Source organism: Panthera onca, chromosome F2 (genome assembly GCF_046562875.1).
Source record: "Panthera onca isolate mPanOnc1 chromosome F2, mPanOnc1 haplotype 2, whole genome shotgun sequence".
Taxonomy (NCBI): Eukaryota; Metazoa; Chordata; class Mammalia; order Carnivora; family Felidae; genus Panthera; species Panthera onca.
The window spans coordinates 62,469,158-62,490,298 of NC_138356.1; the positions used below are offsets into that span (position 1 = coordinate 62,469,158).

Genomic DNA, 21,141 nt, shown 5'->3' on the forward strand with positions numbered 1-21,141 from the left:
TTAGTTTTGACAATGTTTTTAGATTGTCCATTGTACACAAATTTTCAAAGTTATCTGCATAAAGTAGTTGATAATTCGCATTATCTGATTAACATCATGTGCCCTTTATAGACCCTTTGCATCTTTTATGTTATTTGTGCAATTTCATTTTTTCCAGTCTTACTAATTCATTATTCTTTTCACAGCATCGGCTTTTGATGTTGGTGATCCTCTATTTGTGTTATCTTAGTTTTCTCCCCATTATTTTTGGGTTTACTCTGCTCTTTTTCTAAGGTTTTCAGTTGATAATTAGCACTAATTTTTTTTTCTGATATAAGCATTCAAGGCTATAAATTTCTTATTAAGTACTACTGTAGCTTCATCTCATATATTGTTTAGTACTTATAATTTCCATAATTCTTATTATGATTTTATTATGATTTGACCCAACGGGTATTTGAAAGTGGGTTCTAAAATTTCTGTATGTATCCATTTGTCTTTTTATAACTGATTTGTTCATCTTCTTATGGTAAAATGGATTCTTTATTTTTTGTAGAGATGGACTTTATGCCTCACAACATGAATAATTTTTATAAATTCCTGTGTCTCCCTCAAAGGAATTTCTATTCCCTGTTGGAACAGTGTTCTCCATATGTCCTTGAGGTCAGGCTTATTCTTTGTGCTGTCCTACTTTTGTATATTGTACTGAAAACCGTTAAGTAACAACTTCCTACTATGATGTGGGGTTGTATATTTTTCACTGTAATTCTGTTCATTTGTTTTTAGTATTTGAAACTATCCTATTCATTATATATAAACACAACATGATTACAGTGTCCTGAGAAATGTTAACTTTCAAGAAAATTCACCTCTTCTGTGTATTATTTTTTGCCTTTAATAGTATCTTTGCTTGTTTTATTAATGATGGCTTCCTTTAGGTTAATGTTTGCCTGGAATACCTTTTTCTAACCTTTACTTTTGACCATCCTGTGTCTAAGAAACATATAGGTGAATTTTGTGTGATAGTGTGTGTGATCATGTGTGTGTGTGCGCGTGTGTGTGTGTTTTAACTGGTCTGACAATCTTCGTCTTTTAACAGGGAAGGATAATGCAATTGCGTTGATTTTTGGTTACTGAAGTATCTGGATTCATTTTTCCAATTTTATTTTGTGGCATCTGTTCCACTTTTCACTATTTCTATTTTATTACCACTTTTCCTTCTTGACTTACTGAGGTTTTTTGCTTTTGAAGTATTTCTTCTATGAGCTTAGAAATGATAGACTATGTAGAATTTAAGAAATAAAACAGACGAACATAGGGGAAGGAAGAATAAGATAAAAGCAGAGAGGAAGACAAACCATGAGAGACTCTTAAATACCGAGAACAAACTGAGGGATGCTGGAGGGATTTGGGGTGGGGAAATGGGTTAGATGGGTGATGGGCATTAAGGAGTGCACCTGTTGGGATGGGCACTGGGTGTTACATGTAAGTGGTGAATCACTGGGTTCTACTGAAACCATTATTACACTATACGTTAACTAACTTGGATTTAACTAAAAAGAAATTATAGACTACAGGTACCCTCCATCACTTGGAGTCACAAACAACAGCTTTTCTGTGGTGTGGGTCTTTTTTTTTTTTTTCCCTAATTCACCTATTAAGCATGTCACCTTTTGGGGTCCTGGCTTTTGGTAAAGTATTTTTTGTAAAGATTCAACCTCCCATCCTGCTCAGTATCCACTTTAACTCCTGTCCATCCTTCTCCCACCCTGGTCATAGTGCTAAAACAGACCAGAGGATGCCAGCTGTAAAATTTGCTTACTCCTGTGAAGTAGAGTTTTCTGGATGTTCCTTGACTTTGACTGTTCTCCCCTCTATCTCTGTATCTATCTGTCTACCTACCTACCTACCTATTTATCTATCATCTAGCACATTTAGGTGCAGACTGGGAGGGTTTTCTCTAAATATTTGGCCATTAATCTTGCTAGAAATGGAACACCACACTTTGGTTCTGATGTAACCATATCCTTATGTAGTTTTGACAGGTTTATGCAAGCCTGGAACAAAGGGGGAAAAGTAATATATTTGATTTGTAGGTCTCCTGCAAAATTTGCAGGATTAAACTCTCAGATGATATTCTTTAGGGAATCAAGGAAACAAAAGGGATGAACCCTAATAAAATGCCTTCCTTCCACTATGCATATTATGTTCGTATACTCACTTTATTTAATCCATATAACGACTCCATGAGATAGTTATTATTATCCTCATTTTATGGATGAGGTACCTGAGACCACATTTTGAGGATATTAAATTACCGAATTGGGATTCAAACTCTTGCCTATCTAATTCCACAGTCTGCACCCTTTCCTGAGTTATGCTGCCTTTCTCCAGAGGGCTCAGAGGGATTCTTTTTGGAGCTGGTAAAAACAATCCTGGTTAGTCTTTCCCTGGTAATTTTCATAGCAAACAATGCAGCTGTTTACCCAGCATTGGTTAGAACTCTGCTAATTGCTAGCACTCATTCTGTTAGCAAACATGGTATTTATTGACTCCAGAAAGAGTCCAGATTGTGGGAAAACATAAACAGTGATAAAATACACAAATCCTTTCAAAGCAAACCTTTGTTTGGGCCCTAGTGTCAAACAGTTTTTATTTTTAATTGTCATTTTTACTTTTGACCAAATCTCTCCCATTCAATACTCTTTAAACCCCTGAGAGTAATTAAGCCTTCCATAAAATCTCCTGATGTCAGTTCATATACTAAATCTCATAATACACACACACACACACACACACACACATATGTATATATGTATATGTATACATATGTATACATGTATATATGTGTGTGTGTGTGTGTGTGTGTGTGTGTATATATATATATATATATATATATATATATGTATGTATATATGTATATATCTGTTTATGCAAGTGCCTATGCAGCCCTGCAGGCCAAGCCTACACTGTTACTGAAGGCCACCTTGCCAAGTCTAACGGATGACCCAAGAGTGCCATAGACAAGCTAATCTTATTTTATGTCTCTGCTTTATCACCATGGAACTTACCTCAGGCAAAAGGTTGAGAAAAAGGCTCTCTCTCCCTGTCTTTCTACACATCCCCCTTTCCCTAGCTTAACCTGAATGTCTGAAGTGTATCCAAGAGAGCTCCAGCATCTTGGCAGCTTAGAGAACAAACCATAAAGATGGCACATGGGCCCGTTTTCCCTGGTTATGTCACTAGACCATTCACTGGTCATTGGCTGCCTTTCCAGTGGAACATAACCATTTCTGCTCAAAACCAGGTTGGAAGCAACATACTCCAACAACTCACTCTCGAGACATATGGGAAGGGGTTCGAGTTTGGATCACTGTAATTTAGGGGTCAGTGATCACAAATGCAAACCAAGCAAGGCAACTTTTCTATTTCAAGGCTTCATACATGATCAAAGACACCAACATGGCAGTGTAAAGTGAAGAGAAGTGAAGGTGCATTGTTTCCATGACACGTGGCCATATGTATCTGCAAAGTGGCTCCTAAGATGTTGTCATTCCCTGGCTTATAAAAGGCTCTAACTCCTTTGTGCAAGGTTTGCCCCAAAATACGATTTAGAGGGGGAAAAAGTATTAGCATGCTCTCCCAGTGGATGTCTCTAGTTCTGTTATTAAAACGAAATGGGTGTGTTTACATAATCTGGGTATTCAGGGAAAAAATTACGCAGTTCTGTGTAATTTTCCCCAGAGTTGAAATTGAACAAAAATCAATTGCACATCTGGGTCTGGGGCTGCTTCAGCCTCTGATGCAAAAATGAAGATGAATTCCAAGTGATCAAAATGCGCAGAAGTGCTCACCCCTGACAATTTTTTCCCTCCCTGGAATGGAAATTATAACAACTGTTTTTCTGAAAGATAAATTACAATCAGCTGGTGTTAGTTTTATTATTTTTTTAAGACCTTCTACTGATCAGACTAATAGTATTTTATTATTGAGTACACATGAAAAGAAAAAACATCCTAACACTTTCCCATGATTTTAACTGGAAGGAAATCTAGATCAAACTGGGGTGTGCCTTGTGTATTTTAATATTAGGCAATAATCATACACTACCCTCTTCTCATTAATGTTTATGATGAACATTAATCGGAAATGGTTACGTGAGAAGTGAGGCAAACGCTGTATCTTTTTTTTTTTTTAACATCTAAGCAAATTTAATTTTTATGTTTTATTTTTATTACTTTATTTTTTTGAGAGAGTGGGGGAGGGAGCGGAAAGGGAGACAGAGAATCTTAAGCAGGCTCCATGCTCAGTACAGACCCCGATGTTGGGGCTCAATCTCACAACCATGAGATCATGACCTGGGCCGAAATCAAGAGTCTGATGCCTAACAGACTGAGCCCCACAGGCACCCTGGAAATGTAATCTTTAAATCTAGGTATTTTAAAGCAGTACAGAATTTCCAACTAAGGGGCATAAAACAGTAAGCTCAGAGAAAGAAGATAAAGACAGAAGACATTTCCATGGGTTAGAGTGACTCGGGAAAACCTTAAAGAGAAACACTGTATCTTTTTAAACTTGCTTTTAATCACCCATTTCTGGTCCACATCTGAATTATGCTCTCAACTGTAGCAAAGACTATAACCGTCAGATACAGAACTGAAATAGTTAATGCTCCCACCATTTCCTCAGTTTGACATTGTGGGGTGCATCATCAGTGTTTTATATACATAAGAGGGAATAAGTAAAGTCTATTTTAACATTGTAATCAAGACATGCATATTTGATGAATTTTGCTGACTTCCGTGCAGCACAATCCTGTTCATGTGCGTCTGAGAGGTCTGTGTTTCTTTGTGGAACAGCTAAGGGGAGATGCACTGCTTGACCCGGTGGGATTCATTTCACCAAAGAAACAGTTGGGTCAGCAGACAACGTGAGCACAGACAGCAACACATTCCAACACACTTACCTTGGCGAGTTTCTCATCTGCAAATAATTCCCTTCTAAAGGATACTACTGAGATTCAGAGTGGACCCTTGCACTTTCTCTCCACTGGCACATAGGACTGGGCCATTTTAGTGGTGGTGACGGGTGGGGGCGGGGGGTGGCGGGAAGCACAATAAATGCTTGTAGGCTTCCTTCTGCTGCAAGTGCCCAGATAAACCACAAAATCAATAGTCATAACATTTTCTTTAGCTGAACAAGGAATTCCAAAAGCAAATCCCTGTGTAAATGATAGCACAATGTCTTCATTCTTAGTCAAAACAGACTTTTGAGTCCATTGTTATGGTGTTAGAACAAATGCAAAGCATTCCCCTAGTGCCATTTTGTAGCCAAGCAACTCCGAGAGGAGCATGGTCACTCAGACTACATACAGCTTATCTCCAGTCAGCTGCGTTGCCCACTCTATGCTACCAGGGCAGGGTAAACTCGAGTTTGAGATAGAATCAAGGACAAAATTATCATCGTTGATACCTCCAGGGTGATTTTGTACTACAGCCCTCAGTGGAAATATAGCAAAGGTGGCCTGAACGCTGCTGATAGTACTTAATGACCTGGGGAGGGGGTGGGGGGAGGTTATGACTCTGGACTATCAAGCTTAGGAGCAATAAAAAAAAAAAAGTTTTTGGTCAGCTTCCAAGAGCAGGCTCCAAACAGCAGCAAAAGGGAAAGAAAAGGTTCACGCATTCTTCAGAAATGAGAAGAAACCGGTTTGAGAACACACATAAATGGTGGCAGGGAGTTATTTTCTCATTAGGCAACTGAGACTTATCTTAACTGTATGACTATATACGTACCGTGCCTCAAGCACTCTGCGTTCTCTAGAAAGTATAATTGCAGGCTATGTCAACCACCTGCTCAGGAACAAGTTATCTCTGTGTTTTTAGTTTAAGTGGCAGACAGGTACACTCTGGGTCCCCAAATAGAAATCACAAGGTTGCCCTCCCTCGTCCTACATTGGTGACCTCATCCTAGTAACAGCCTTCATGGCACCTTATGTTTACAGGGACATAGTTAAAACTCATTCACATCTTATCTAAATTCAATTGCAGGAACAGCTAGCGGTATATCAGTCTAGAGAATACCATAATTTCTCTTAAATATGGAACCTGATGCACAGATTTTCCTAAGGTCTGCCAATTAGCTTACTCTAGAACTGAAAGGGTCCTGTGGGAACTCATTCTGGCCTCTAATTTCATAGATCAGGACGTAGAGGATGAGAAAGAAAGGTCACATGGTGAGTTAGTAAGAGAGAAAGAAGTGCCAGACTAAAGACTCAGAATCCAGTGCTCTTTTAAAATGTCGTGTTGCACATGTCTAGACAGGAGGCCCCTCTCCTTCCATGCTTTCCTGTGTGCAGTGGTTGTGGGTCTAGAAATGCAAGTGCTGTGAGGCAGGGACTCTTTCTTGCTCACCCTTTTACCGTCAATTCCTAGAGCAGAAAACATTCTGTGACAAGTGTGTAACAAATGTTAGGTGAATGAATGGATGTCTTCTAGTAGATACTAGGCATTTTTAGGAATAGATTGCTGACATTGGGCTCGCTGCTCTCAGCACAGAGCCTGCTTCAGAACTCTGTTCCCCCCCGCCCCCGCCCTCTCTCTGCCCCTGCCCTGCCTGTGCTCTCTCAAAAAGATATAAAACATTAAAAAAAAAAAAAGAAAAAAGAAAAAAAAAAAAGGAATATGTTGCTGACATTTGGCATAAAGTAACAATCTCTTGACCAGAGAAAAAGAAGATCTGTTATCTTTTGCTGTCATCTCCGTAAATGACATGAAACATCTAGAAGTACCTTAGAAACCTGCCTTGGATGGGGGAGGGGTTCTGACTCAGGCCCTCAGGTAAGCTGGTAGAGTGCTGAGTAACCCCGGTCATAGGCTTCCTTAGTATGACTCAGTAGACATCCTAGTGAGTAGGATGGTTAGAAGCCAGCCCCCAATTTCTAAAGCCATACCTCCTCTACCCTCCCTAAAGTTTGCTTGGCATCCATTTTTCTACATTAAAGGCTAGGTTTGTCCCTAGAGAGTCACATCAAACTGTATATCCTCTCCCACCAAGTAGGTATGGAGAGCCACTGTTTATACAGGAATTATATCCTTCAGGTACTTTTGGTAGAAATGAGGTCAATACCACTGAAGACTAAATGATCTCTGTTTTAAGGCAAGTGATTTGGGGAAAGGGGTAAGCAACTGGGGTTGAGTGACACTGCTTGGTAATAGCTTAATTTGCCTTGGTTACAGTTCAAGTCCTCTGGCTTCCATTTTCTTATCTGGCCATCATGATCCTATACTGCAAGGATATATATTTCCACTTTTTTTCAGAGAGGAAACCAAGGTTTGGAGTGGCTACGACACATGTTCAAGGTCAAACATGTGGAGAAACTTGAACTCAGGTCTTCTCATTCCAAGTCCATTTTCCTTCCCATTTTTCTACAGATGTGAGGTCCAAGCCAGGTAAAGGCTCTTGCTGCCTCTGATCTCCCTGTACAGGCTGGTGCAGGCTATCTGCTGAGCAGGTTGAAAGCTGGGCTCCAGCAGCTGGCCATTTCTCCTATGATCCAAAGAACATGAAACTTCTCTGTAAGCCCAACCTGTCAGTCTTCTGCAATTTGTTTCTCTTGCCTTTCAAACATACATTTTGCTCTAAGCTTACAGAAATTGTTGAAGTTGAAATTCCAATTAACCCAGGCAGTAAGTGCTGTAACTATACGGGAGTTTTATTTTCAACGAAATGAGAAGGTACCTCAAATGTTACTGGAATTTGCTGAAACTGGACAGAGATCAGGATTCAGATGCTTCAGCTGACACCACCCAGTTGTTCCCTCTAGAAACCCAGGAAGAGGTGCAGGTTTTCAAAGCAAATATGACTATTTTTATCAGGCAGGCTGTTTTCATGAGCTGTGGTTCCCTGCCATATTTTCATTTTATCTTTTCATCAGTCAGATATATTTTGTATTTTTTCCTCTTTTCCCTTTAAGTAGATCATTTAAACCCAAATTAGGCATCAGGTAGGATGAGTTGGACACAACTGCTACCATGGATTAAATATACAAACAATAAAAATTCGAATGAGCCTCGACATATTACAATTAAATCCAGCTCCAAGTGTGGCTGCATGTGGAATTTCGCTTTATATTTGGCTAGGACTCATGGAGAAAAATGCTTGGTGCTCCCTCTCTGGCACTTCACTTTTAGGGGAAGTGTTGTCTCCTGGTAAAAACAAGATACTGCTTTTCAGACTCCTTTAGAATTTATTCTCTGACGTGTCAATGGTACCTTTTGGGACACTGATCAACAAATATGGTTTCAGCCCCTACTATGAGGTCAGAACCACACCAGGCATGCAAGGAATATAAAAGCCAGAGTGAGAGATTCTTATTCTTTAGGTACTGATGGGCTAGCTTTGGAAGGGTAGATATGCAGCCCAAATGTTCTATTCCTCATTTGCAAACCCATGAAAGATGCCGTGATTCCACCACAGCATTCTTCACACACACCTGGTAAATGGTCTTGCAATCTTCATCTAATCAGCCATATCCAATTTAAATTGGTACAAGAATGAGGTGAAAAGCTCACTGGCCACACCTGAACTAGTTTGTGAGGCAAAGCTAAAGACAAGAGTAAGAAAGACCAAGTGTTGAATCCTAGGGAAGGGCAGTACCTCCTAGACTCGGGTGATGAGACTTCTATAGAGAGGGTTTCCATTGGGTCTTATGGGCAGGGCCAGAACTTAGAGAGATGAAGGGTAACAGAATTAACAGATTCCAAAGAGCAAATGTATGGATAGAGGAGATGAAAATGGAATATGAATATGGAATAGGGTTTGTCTTGGGATTGCAGAGTAGGGTTCTGTTCTCATTATCTGGGAATTTCATTCAGAAACTTCCCCTATTGTGGTTATGTTCCAATGCATAAATCCTAAGTATGGAGACATAGTGGTTTCTGATGTATAGATGCCCAGTGGCACCCTAAACTATTATGTATCACATTCTGGAAGCAGTATTAGCTCATTCTCAAAACAGAGAGAGGACTCTGAGTCATAGCTTTCATGTCAATAAAATGGGTAATTTTCTAAGTTTATTTATTTACTTTGTGAGAGAGCACACGCGAGCGAACATACAGGGGAGGGGCAGAGAGGGAGGGACAGAGAGAATCCCAAGCAGGCTTGGGGCTTGATCTCATGAACGGCAAGATCATGACCTGAGCTGAAATCAAGAGTCAGATGCTTAACTGACTGAGCCACCCAGGTGCCCCAATGGGTAATTTTCTACTAAGCTCTTTAAATGAAACCTTTCCAAATATATTATTTTAGATTCATTATAGGCAAACCTGATAGTCACTTTTTGCCCCCTTTATGATAAAATGAAGAAAGCTCCAACTTTCCTGCACTTCTTACAGATAGATGAAACAATAAGCCAACCCCCTTGTCTTCTGCAGTTTGGGCATGGACCTTGCTTGAGGCAGGACTGGCTAGGATGACCTCTTAACTTCCCTTCAAGTGGCAAGATTCTATAAATTTTCCCACTGAATTGGACAAGAATCCACATATCCTGCTTTGAACATCTACATAGTTAGGCTGACACGTGAATGCCTGTGATTTCCTGGTGTACCCCTGTTCCCTCCAAACTTCACCCATAGGACATTTTTTACTATCTAGACAAAAATGAAACATCCAGACTGACTGTAAATGCTGGTGTAAAATTCATTAAGTTCCTTGCAATTACTAGAGGTGACATACTATATACTCGGCATCACTGTTTTCTAGAAAATAGACTATAGGAGAATCTTGGAAAAGTCGTGGATAGAAAGTCATGTGATGTTGAAACTACATGATCCCAGACAGGTAAGTGACCTTGCTAAAGTTTCTTCTGATTTCTGTGTAGGTTCAGAAGTGTGGATTATGTGTTGCCCTAGCACACATGTGCCTTATCCTCTTATATCCAGGCAGCCTCCTCCTGATTTCCTGTTTGATTTCTCTGCTTTTAGTCATATTTGTTCAGAAATGGTCATAAGAAGGAGTCTGGAATATTAGCTGCATGGGTGGACTTCTAGATGACACCTCACAATTCTGAGGGGTTTTGTAATCCATTTTGCCCAAATTTTGCAGCAGGCGCTCATGAGTCTTGAATCTTTCCATGCGAAATCTGATAGTGCCCATATTATAGCCATCATATAAACTTTGGGAGAACACAGGATTTTTTTTTAAAGAAGTAGGTAAGCAGAAAAAGCTAAACAATTCAAATAACAGCTTGAATTTGTTGTATTTAATGAACTAGGAATGTTGCCATTAAAAAACAAGAAACCAATGCTATTTTCTCAGGTGGTTGTGGCATCAACAAACTTCCGAAAACCCTTTTCCCCTTTCTTATTAAAAAATTTTTTTTAACGTTTATTCATTTTTTGAGAGACAGAGACAGAGCACAAGACAGGGAGGGGCAGAGAAAGAGGGAGACACAGAATTCGAAGCAGGCTCCAGGGTGTCAGCACAGAGCCCAATGCGGGGCTTGAACTCACGAACTGTGAGATCATGACTTGAGTTGGAAGCTTAACTGACTGAGCCACCCAGGTGCCCAGACCCTTTTCCCCTTTCTACTATCATCCTTCCAAAAGACCTATTAATTTAGAATGGCATGTTTTTTTCTTTTACAGTTTATCAAAAAAATAAAGTTTGTTTATTTTGAGTGAGTGAGTGAGAAAGAGAGAATGAACAAGCAGCAGAGGGGCAGAGAGAGGAAGAGAGAGAGAGAGAGAGAGAGAGAGAGAGAGAGAGAATGAATCCCAAGCAGGCTCTGCACCTTTACTGCCAGGACCCTGATGTGGGGCTCAAACTCACAAAATGAGAAATCGTGACCTGAACCCAAATCAAGAGTCAGACACTCATGTGATTGAGCCATCCAGGCACCCCTAGAATGGCATGTTTGAAGCACTGTCCTGCGTAGATAATATGGCATAGTGGAAATGGACACAGAATTTGGAGACAACATGGGATCATTTCAATACCAGATCTGTTCCTTTCTAATTGTGTGGCAGCAGACAATTCGCTGACATTTGTTCAGCCTTGGTTTTCTTGTTTGTAAGCTGGGAATAATTTACCAATTTCACAGAATTATTGCAGAGACTGAATGGGACCTAGTCCAGTATGTGGCATAGGGTGGGTATATGACAATTGCTAGTAACTGCTATTGTAGAAGTCTTCTACTGCTATTGTAGAAGACCCTTTGGGAACCCTCGTTTGATACCTGGAGAAAGACAGGGCATGGCTGGTTGTACAACACTGATGCTTGAGTTTGGTGGGTGGGGGCAAGCATATGTCAGAAAGATGTGTTGGGCTTTTCTGTCCAAGAGGCAGTTAGGGATGGCAATTTTCTTGTCTTTGTTGGGGACTGTTCATGTCTGTACGTGGTTTGTTTCCTGTTTCTCATCAATCTGTCTTCCTTCCCTTTTGTGAAATCCATCCAGCCTTTTCCTTCCAGTATCTTTAAGAAATGTAATAAAGGCCAACACTACCACTCCCTTACTCCACAGAGATGAGAACATTTTCTTCTCTTACCCCTGAGGCGATGTGTCATAAGCCGGCAGAGTTCTCCTGCTCCATTAAACTAGGAATCCAGGGTGGTGGACCAGGAGGCTGTGAGTATGAAGGGGACGGATCAAGGGAGGAAGGAAGCAAGCCTGTGTGTCAGGTGGATTTGTGACTCTTAATCAACCTATGCACTAGAAGAACTAGGTAGATTCCATTTGAGAGTGGTAAGAGAGGTTTAGATAGGTCAGATTAAGAAGCCACAGTCTCAGTGTCCATCACAGAATCTATATTCAGAATCAGAATTTGGTTTCTTAGGTGGGTATTCCTGAAATCACCAATCTGTGCCTACCACGTTGAATACAGTCAGGAAGGCAGCCTGGCTTCACAAGTCTGAAAGGACCCTCTTAAACTTTTGCTCTACCATTTACTATCTCTATGACCCTGCATTTTTTTTTTCTCAGCTTTAATACTGAGCTGACTTAAAGACTATTTAAGATAACATGTGTGAAGCACCTTGTGCCTAGAAAATAAGAAACACTCAGCAAACTCAGTATCTGGAACCAAGAAATGAAGGAAGAATGTTTTCTAAACTAACAGCAAAATTAAAAATGAACAGGCAGAAAAAAGACCTAAGGACAGTAAAATGAAATAGTTTATCTATCAAAAGAGTTGGGATAATGCAGAGAGTCAGAGGGAAACCCTAACTTTGACATTCATCATCACCCTGCCTCCTGACAGAATCAGCTGGTACCCAGTTTTTACTCATCTGTATAACTCATGATATTAATTTGTAATAAATGGAAAAAAAGAGAAAAAAGAAAAAAAAGAGAGGACTAGGGGAAAAGGGTCACTCGTGATACATCTATAGGGGTTTTTTTGTTTGATGTTTTAATTTATGATTACTACTGTTTACACCTTTTGTTTTCCTTGTTGCCCTAGGGAGGTATTGGCAAAGTATGGATCTTCATGAAATTATGAATGGGTGGGGTTTCAAGAACTTGTTCATTTATGAGAAAGCCCCTAATAAATATACAGTCTGCACAGTCACACTTTCTACCCATGCTTACTCTGGCCTTGGATCATAAGGATAGGAAAATAACATGGAAAACTTCTGCTTTTCTGGATTGCCGAACATTTAAATCCCTTAATTCCTGAGAGATCCAAACTTGCCATTGAAAACACTATCACAGGACGTCACGCGCTACCTGTCCTGAAGACCAAGCTCTGGCCTCTGAGCAGGAGTAAATTTTCCTATCACAAAAATAACAATGGAAATGATGATAAGCAGTGATAACAATAGTTACTACGATGCCGGTTTCTGTGCTAAAAGTTTTATAGATATTATCTTTAATCCTGAAAACAAGGCTTTAGGTAGGTATTATCATCCCCATTTACGAATACAAAAGTTGAGGATTAGAGACGTTAACTAAAATGCCAGAGATCATAGTTAGCTTCTAGTAGTGCTGGAATGAATGAAATTCAGGTCCATATGACAATAAAATTTTTTTAGGCCATCACCCCGTGCTGTCTGGGATGACCTTCAGAAAGTCAGATATTTTCAAAGTTTTGAAAATTCAGATTTTGATGGCCATGGACCTTCTTTCTCATCACTTGTTTTCCTTCTGGAATGCAGCTTGCAACCACCGGGGACTGGGGCTCTAAGGCAGTGATTTCAGATTTCTTGTAGACCATCATAAAGTACAATTAGTTCATAATAATTAGCAAGAAACAAATGCTTCTTAAAAAAAATCCAATCACTTAAAATGATTTTTAATTTCATAATGACTGGTATATAATTATAGCAGAACAGAGCTATTTAGTTAGGAAAAAAAAAATAACTTCAAAGATGAGAGCTCATTTAGTGTTTATTTGCTCTGGGGTTCTAATTACTCTGAAAACTACCAAAACTTTGTATATGATTACTAACAGCATTCAATAGCAGCTTGGAGGGAACCTGAGCCAATCTTTTTCTTTCTTTTCTTTTTTTCTTCTCCATTAACATGGTGGGAATAAATAGCGAATGGTAAACACCAGCAGCACATATTCACTATGTCATTATTACTCTCCTGTTCTGTTGCCAATTCAGGTGTCTTGCGTTAAACAATAAAAAATAAAACCAAACATGTCTTCCTGGCCATTTTCAAAAGGAGACCAACCAAGGAGGAACACTAACCACGATATTGTTTTTCTGTAATATATTAGCAAATCCTGGTAGCTTCAATTTGGCTTCATTACATTTCCAATATATGCACGCATTGATTCATCTCCTTTTTTCCCCATAGTTAAGATTTATGCACTGTATTAATCACCTCGTGACAGCCATCTCAGCAGTTTCATTTAGCAGAGTAAACCAGTCAAACCTCATCAGACTTCTGGGGACGTCACATGGCAAACTTTGGATTCCCGGCAACTTGAATTACTCTTGCCAATATGAGATTTTTCAGAGCGATCCATCTTAGGGCCATCTAATATATCACATCTGACTCTGCTCTTTTCCTAATGGATAGGTTGACAGAGACACCCGCTAGATCTCGCAATTGTCCCCCTGAAGCTGCCTAGGGATAGAGGCTCCGTGGCAGGAGCTCAAAATGGCAGGCAGTTAAAGGTTCTGTTTTCCAAATGTGACTTGACTGATATGAGGGGGCCTGTGTGGCATTCAGTGAGTCCACACTTTCCAAAGGGCTTTAGTAAGCAATGGCAGCCTTCCACACATTCACGGCATGCTCAGGTGGTCTAAAAATAGGACGTCGCCAGGTGTGATGGACCAGCCATTCATTATGATGTCCTAGCCTACAATAGTGCTAACCAGACTCAGGGTTGTGGCTACTTCCCTAAGTTGCTGTCACCAACTCTAATTCCTGGCCACACTATATTTTTTATCTGTTATGACTTTTCTAATGTCAACCCTACTCTCCCTAAAGTTCTGGAAGGGCACGGTTCTATTTTTTCTTAAGGTTATTTATTTTGAGAGAGAGAGACAGAGAGAGAGCGCCCATGTGCATGGGGTGGGGCAGAGCAAGAGACTCCCAGGCAGGCTCCCAACACAGGGCTTGATCTCATGACCCAGGATCATAACCTGACCTGGGCCGAAATCAAGAGTTGGACGCTTAACTGACTGAGCCACCCAGGTGCCCCATGAAAGGACACAGTTCTAACCGCACTTTAGTACTGCTCAAATAATTTTCACGTAATCTTTATTAAATCCCCACCAGCACACCTGAGTTTGCTTTGTGATACACAGAATACAGAGCTTGCTTTGTGATACCCAGAATACAGAGTTGGATTCGAAATGTAGCTATAATCAGAAAGAAGCAATCTTAACGCAGTTATTCATTTAAGAGAGAGGTCTTCCGAGCTCTTCCAGGTCTTACTTGATTATATGATCAAACAGAAGGGTTTGAGGGTGGCACTTTTCACACTAAAGGACTCAAATAAGGAAGATTCAATGATTTGCTAACTCTTACAGTGGAGCAGCCGAGTAGAAATTATGGTCCTTATATAACGGCATTGCACATGAGACCACATTTTTTTTTTTAAATGACCAATTTGATACGAAGAAAATCTAATGAGAAATCCAGAATACAGAATGGGTTACCACAGTGCTATTTCTATGGTCTTTCGAATGCAGTTGTACTTCTAAAATCTTGGAATTAACAGCACTCAAAACTTCTCAGCCTCACAAGTTCATAAAGTGGCTGTATGGTTTAGCAAAGAGAGGGCTAGACAAAAAATAGGGAGAACTATATTTTAGCCTTGACCTTGTGCAGCACTTTATGGTCAGAGGCTGAGCCATTAAACCCACCGTGGAATAAAGGGGCTGGAACAGACAGTGGCTTCCAACTTGTAGCCCTCAAAGGTGGCAGTCGGCCTCCTTGCCCTATTTTTGCTTTTCAGAAGAAGACTCACAAAAATCATACATTTACCCATAATAAGATTACACAGGATAATCAAAATGTCACATTTATTTGCTTTTTGTTTAAATTGTATTAACTGAAAGAGGTAACACTAGTTATTTCATGCTGATCCAATACTCTAATTGGAGGATCATGGTTTTACTTAGTGGGAAATCAAGTTAATTGGCACTTAATAAGTGCAAATTGTAAAGGGAATCTTTCAAAAAGTAAAACTTACAGGCACACATAAGTTTTAAACAGGAACTTGGTAATGGCCAGTTTAGAAATGGCTTCACAAAAATCCCTGCCAACTCAGGATTTCTATTACTATGAATTTATAAATATAAAAGAAATTATTTGGTCCTTTTCTGGTTGTCTTTTGACTTTTAGTGTAGAACAGTTTTTATTAAACCAATGGCTTTACAACTTTCTCATTCAATTCTGTATATACCTACAGTGAGAGCATTTTAACCAAACCTCACAATTTTCTTGGCTTACATGCTCCTCGCTTCACTGGCCTAATTATTTTAATAAGCAGCTTAACTGAAATGCTGGCTTATATTTAAATTTCAATTTAATTGTGTACAGTTCCTAGTACAGTGAAAACCTTGAAAGTCTTTCCCTATTTGTGACAGTATTTCCCTGTGTCTATGTGTTAGGGACACTAACAAATAAAATAACTTCACTTTATCTCTAAACATACATTTTTTTAATGTATGGTATTTTTAATGTTTTTTTTTTATGTTTTTTTTAATGTTTATTTATTTTGGGGAGAGACAGAGCTTGAGCAGGGGAGGGGCAGAGAGAGAGGGAGACACAGAATCTGAAGCAGGCTCCGGGCTCTGAGCCGTCAGCACAGAGCCCATGCAGGTTGAATCCACGAACTGTGAGAACATGACCTGAACAGAAGTTGGAAGTTTCACCTACTGAGCCACCCAAGTGCCCACTCCCCACCCTGCCCCTTTTTTGTAAAGATTAATAATGCAAAGAAAAGACTGCCAAGTTCTATCATTTTGGCTGTCTAGACGAGGAGAAAAGAGAGTCCCCATCTGGGCCTGCAGGAAAGCCCAGGTCTACTGGATGAAAATGAAAATCCAGCACACCCGGGCCACCCATATCGCTCAGGGTGCTTCAGTACTCCCAACCTATTTGTTCCCATCATTAGCAAACAATTTTCGTAAAGGGGGAAAATCAGGAAGTGGAAAAAAGAATGACCTGGAAAGTCACCTACTAATCATAGTCTTTGGGGAATGGAAAACAGAAATCCCCTTATGGTCTAATTATTCTTTGGTATCTTTAATGAAACTAAATCACGAGAGTTTCCAGTGTCTGGCTGATGTTTCAGAGGCCTGATTTTCACGTGTCCTTGGCTCTGAAAGAAAATATTTACTAACTTCCTGAAGTTACCTGATTATCATCTATTACCATTTAGTTCCCTGAAAAAAGAACTTTTTGTCACTTTTCTAACATGGAAAGAAAAAGCTGGAGGAACATAAAAGGTGGATGTAAACTGTCATGTGTTTTGTTTCTTGAAACCACAATAGTGTGGCTTCAGAATCTGTCAGCATGGAGCAAGTCACCACGGCCAGGTCAAGCTGGCACAGCTGACTCTCTGATGATAACTCCTTAGGCACCTAACAATGGATCCTAAGTGTGCCCCTGCTTTACCAGGCGTAAGTGAATATATGTGTCCCTTTTCATCTGTGCTCCTGCATGTGAGTCTATAAAAGAAGAAAAATGCGACAGAGCAATGCTTTAGCATCCCAATTCTATTGCCTAGTATAAACTGCAGCATGCCAGAATCAGGGGATTTTGGTAAATCTAAAAAAACACATTCTGGAATCCTTGGATCAAAAGCAGTATTTACAGATTCACAGAAAAAAAAATAGCAACAATACAACAATAGCTACTTCTGTTTTGCAATACTGTTAGGCCAGGCTGGACTTGAATCTTCATTCCATTAAAAAACACAAAACATAAACCCTTGCAAAGTGGACAATATTTTATTTTATACTTACTCAGGGTTCATAACTCAGAAATGTTAAGCAGCCTTAAGAACCCACAGGTACTAATGGCAGAGGACAGCCGAATGTTTCCCAGGTACTTAAGGACTACACAGACCCATTCCCCTTGTTTTAACACACAAGATGCTGAAATTTAGAGCTATAAGGTATTTAGATGTGGTAAAATAGTGGATTTAAAGTGTTAAGGCTATGGATTTAGACACACTCAAGTCTGATGATTCAGGATAACTGAAACGAATGTTACCTTGATGGTGAGATTCTTGGGGGCCAGAAAAATGTGTATTTTGCTCACTTTAGTGGTAGCACACTCTAGTCATTTAATCAGTATTTGTGGATGAAAAGCCAATATATAAAGCTGAAAACAGAAAACATATAAGTCAATTTACATTTGGTTTCGAAATGCATGTTCTCTTCAGCAGATTTATCTTAGGAAATTATATCTTTTTTAGATTACCACAGCCCAGTTTTTTTTTTTTTAACACTTTGGTGAAAATCAGAGCCAGATGTGTGCAGCTAGAAGCCAGCTGAAGATGTGAAATGCAAAATACCCCCAATATGCAATCTGATCATGGGTCCCAATTGATGACAGTTTCTACCCATAGGGCTCAAAGCGTGTTCTTTCAAGCCATCCCAACTCCCTCTACAACCATTCGACTGGCACACTCAGGTCCTCAACAATGTAGGAGGTGTTGCAGGGAGAGGTGAGGGCTCGTGGCGGGGAAATGGAGTGCCCCTCACCAGGTCTCCAGACTCAAGCCAGCTCTACCCACTCTGACCTGTGATTTCTTGGGCAGTGAAGTCACATGTCAGAGTTGGTAATAAACCCAACACCAAGGTAAGATTCAGCACAATCTCCTCAGTTGAACAGAACTGGCCCCCAATTTGGGGCATCATTGCTTCCCAGTCCGATGATAGCCTGCTTTTATGTCAGACACGTCTGCCTGACAGGCTAGGTGGGGGAAATGCTCACTCAGCAACGAGGCGTGAGCTGACACTCGGGGACATGAGCAGGGCCTGCTGTGCAACACTGGAGAGAAAAGCGCTTCCTTCCAGATTGACAGCCAGGAATGCCATTTTCTTGTTCGATGAGTGCAAATCTTTTCATTTCTACCCCAAATCTCTGGAGCCCGGCTACACATCTTGACTCTCCCCCTGAGCTGAGCAGGCTGAACAGACTGACACCGGCTTAACAAATACAACCGACCTAGGTGAGCACCGCTGTTGCCTAACGGAACATAGAGTTAATTGTTTCACTAGCAGAAGAAGAGCTTCAGACGCTTTCTTCACCAGGAGAGTGGGGCGTGCTTCAGGCACCCCGAAGCTCAGCTAAAATTACCAGTAGCTACAAGTCAGGAGGGCCTGTTTCTATAAAGAAAAAAAAAACAGAATGGCTTTTTACACTGTGCGTTAATAATTTATGAATAGGCCAGTGCACAAAACCGGATGTGCAAGAGGGACCGAGAGGTGAGATAAATAGGAACTTGACTTCTTAATAAAAGCAGAAGGATGAAAAAGATGGTAACAACAATAAATCCTGGTGGGTGATGTGTGAAGTGTAAATATTATCTTGTATCTACCATCAATAAGCAGGGAGAAAAAGAAAAGAACCATGTAGGCTCCCGCATCAAGAGGTGATGCTTTGTACCTTCCCCTCTGACCTGCTCTCTGAGCACTGGGCTGGGTCAGATTGCACAGATCTGGTTAAAAGGGGGTTTTTACAACTGTTGAGGCTCATCCACTTAAGGGAGACCGGGGCGCATTCTATCCCATTTTGTGTATTGTCACTAGATTGTCAGCAAAGTCTGGGGTGCAGAAACTTTACCATGTGATTATGTGAGAAAGAGAAAGAGGCAGCCTTTCTTTGAAGTTTTGGCAGTTATAAAAAAGAAAACTTTTTTTTCTTGAAAATTGGAAAGACAGGGCACACGAGTCATCCAGACACAAAAGAAATGGAGTCTGTCCAGGTCAATTTTTGGCATATTGATTCACTTAGACTTCTCCATCAATTAGATACAACATAACATGAAATAAAAAGAGAATTAGATTCCTCTAATCAGCTGAATTACAAGGTCAGAGCTCTAAATTATTGCTTTGTTGTTTGAGCAGCGAATTATTGGTGAAAGAATATTTTTCTTTTATGCATTCATTTAATCTCTGTATTTATACACTTTTCTAATAGCTATCAAAAAATGCTCTGATGCAAAATACATGTTGCGATTCAATATATATAGATTACATTTTTCATCATTCTAAATCTTAGAGATGCTTTGAAGCTGTGAAATAACCAATACTCCACTTATTGGAAAATAAAACCGTGTCCAAATGACACAAACCCCAAATATCAGTGGATAAGATGCAGAATTCCACATATGAAAGTATCAGATGCCAGAAACTCAATTTATTACTATAAATCCAAAGTAATTTTTATTAAGAAAAAGCCCAAGTAAGAAAATATATGTAAAATCCTAGCATACAAAGGACTGCTTAGTAATAATAATGGTAAGCCAGCTGTCATGTATTGAGCATTTACCAAGCAGTTCACAGCCAGCACGGGCACTAAGGGGATCCACCGAAACAGAAGACCAAATTCTTGTTCGTAATGAACTCAAAAGACAGGCAATAAAAGAAAAGAAAGAAAGAGGAAAAGAAAGTGACCATAACCAAACATTTCCTGTTTAATTAATGTCATATCAGACATTAAGCAAAGAGGTGCACACGTATGTTTTCTACTCACAATAAACCTGTCTGGTACTATGTCCCTAAAAAAGGTCCGTGTGTCTCTCCCTCATCACAGAGCAAAGAGCAACAAAGACCTCTCCAGCTTCATCTCTCAAAGCTCTCTACCCTCTCTTGTGCTTCCCTAGAGTCATTTGTCGTCCGCTTCTCCAATGCACAGGGCTTTTATTTTCTGTCTTTGAGCTTCTGTTCAAAATGTTCCTTCTGCCTTACTATCCAGTTCAAATATCCCTTCGTCACAGAAGGAAGGCTTCCCTGAGCTCTCAGGCCAGGCGAACCCGTTATATGCCAGGCACTTAACAATGTCTGCCATTCCCTATTTATCCGGGAACATTTGATTACTGTCTGTCTCTCACTAGACTGTAAATTCCCTGGGGACAGGGCTTGTAGGTCATACCCCAGGGGCGTCTCTGGCCTTCAGCCCAGTGCACGGCAAGGCTGACGCCAGCAAGATGGCGGGCTAGGAGGCTGCAAGGTGCATCTCCCCAACAAAAACAATAAACAAGTACAAGCTGATGAAAACACCTTTGGGAAAGCAGAGCACTACCGTGAAGAAGCAACAATCCTGCAGAGAATCCTTCACAGACTGAAGGTGGTGGCAGAGAAAAAGCGCGGGAGGTATTTTACCCACATCATCCCATTGCCCGGTCCGGAGCGGCTCAGCACCTGGAGGGAGTACCCCCCCACCCCCCATGAGGGGAGAGGGGGTGGGAGGGGGCAGAATCGCACCACACAAGGAATGGGAGATCCAGCAGAAAGAGCTGCCTGGAGTCCTCCCCAGGCTGGAGCTGCCATTGAGGTGAGACCTGCCCTCAGGGGCTCGACTCGCTGCTGTGTCCTGCCCTCCAGGATTGGGACACTGTAGCCCCTTGCCATCTATGGGGACCAGAGCTATTGCCGCATGGCACCCCAGGCCGAGTCCTGGGCCGGGGCTCCGACTCGCCGTCACGGGGCTGTGCTGCTGTTTCTCTGAGCCCCACTCCCCAGGT

General features: G+C 40.6%; 1 protein-coding gene across 5 annotated transcripts in view; it reads right to left on the reverse strand.

The window, feature by feature from the left end:
- The window catches only part of SAMD12 (sterile alpha motif domain containing 12), a 394,334-nt gene that overhangs the window by 75,795 nt on the left and 297,398 nt on the right, over positions 1-21,141 (reverse strand). For 4 of the 5 annotated variants that reach the window (XM_060611200.3, XM_060611199.3, XM_060611197.2 and 1 more), the window contains exon 5: positions 11,527-11,604. The exons of the other annotated variant lie outside the window; for it this stretch is intronic. In XM_060611200.3, the coding sequence (XP_060467183.3) occupies positions 11,576-11,604 (29 nt within the window). In that variant the 3' untranslated portion in view covers positions 11,527-11,575. The remainder of the gene's footprint in view (positions 1-11,526; positions 11,605-21,141) is intronic. 5 annotated transcript variants of the gene reach the window in all.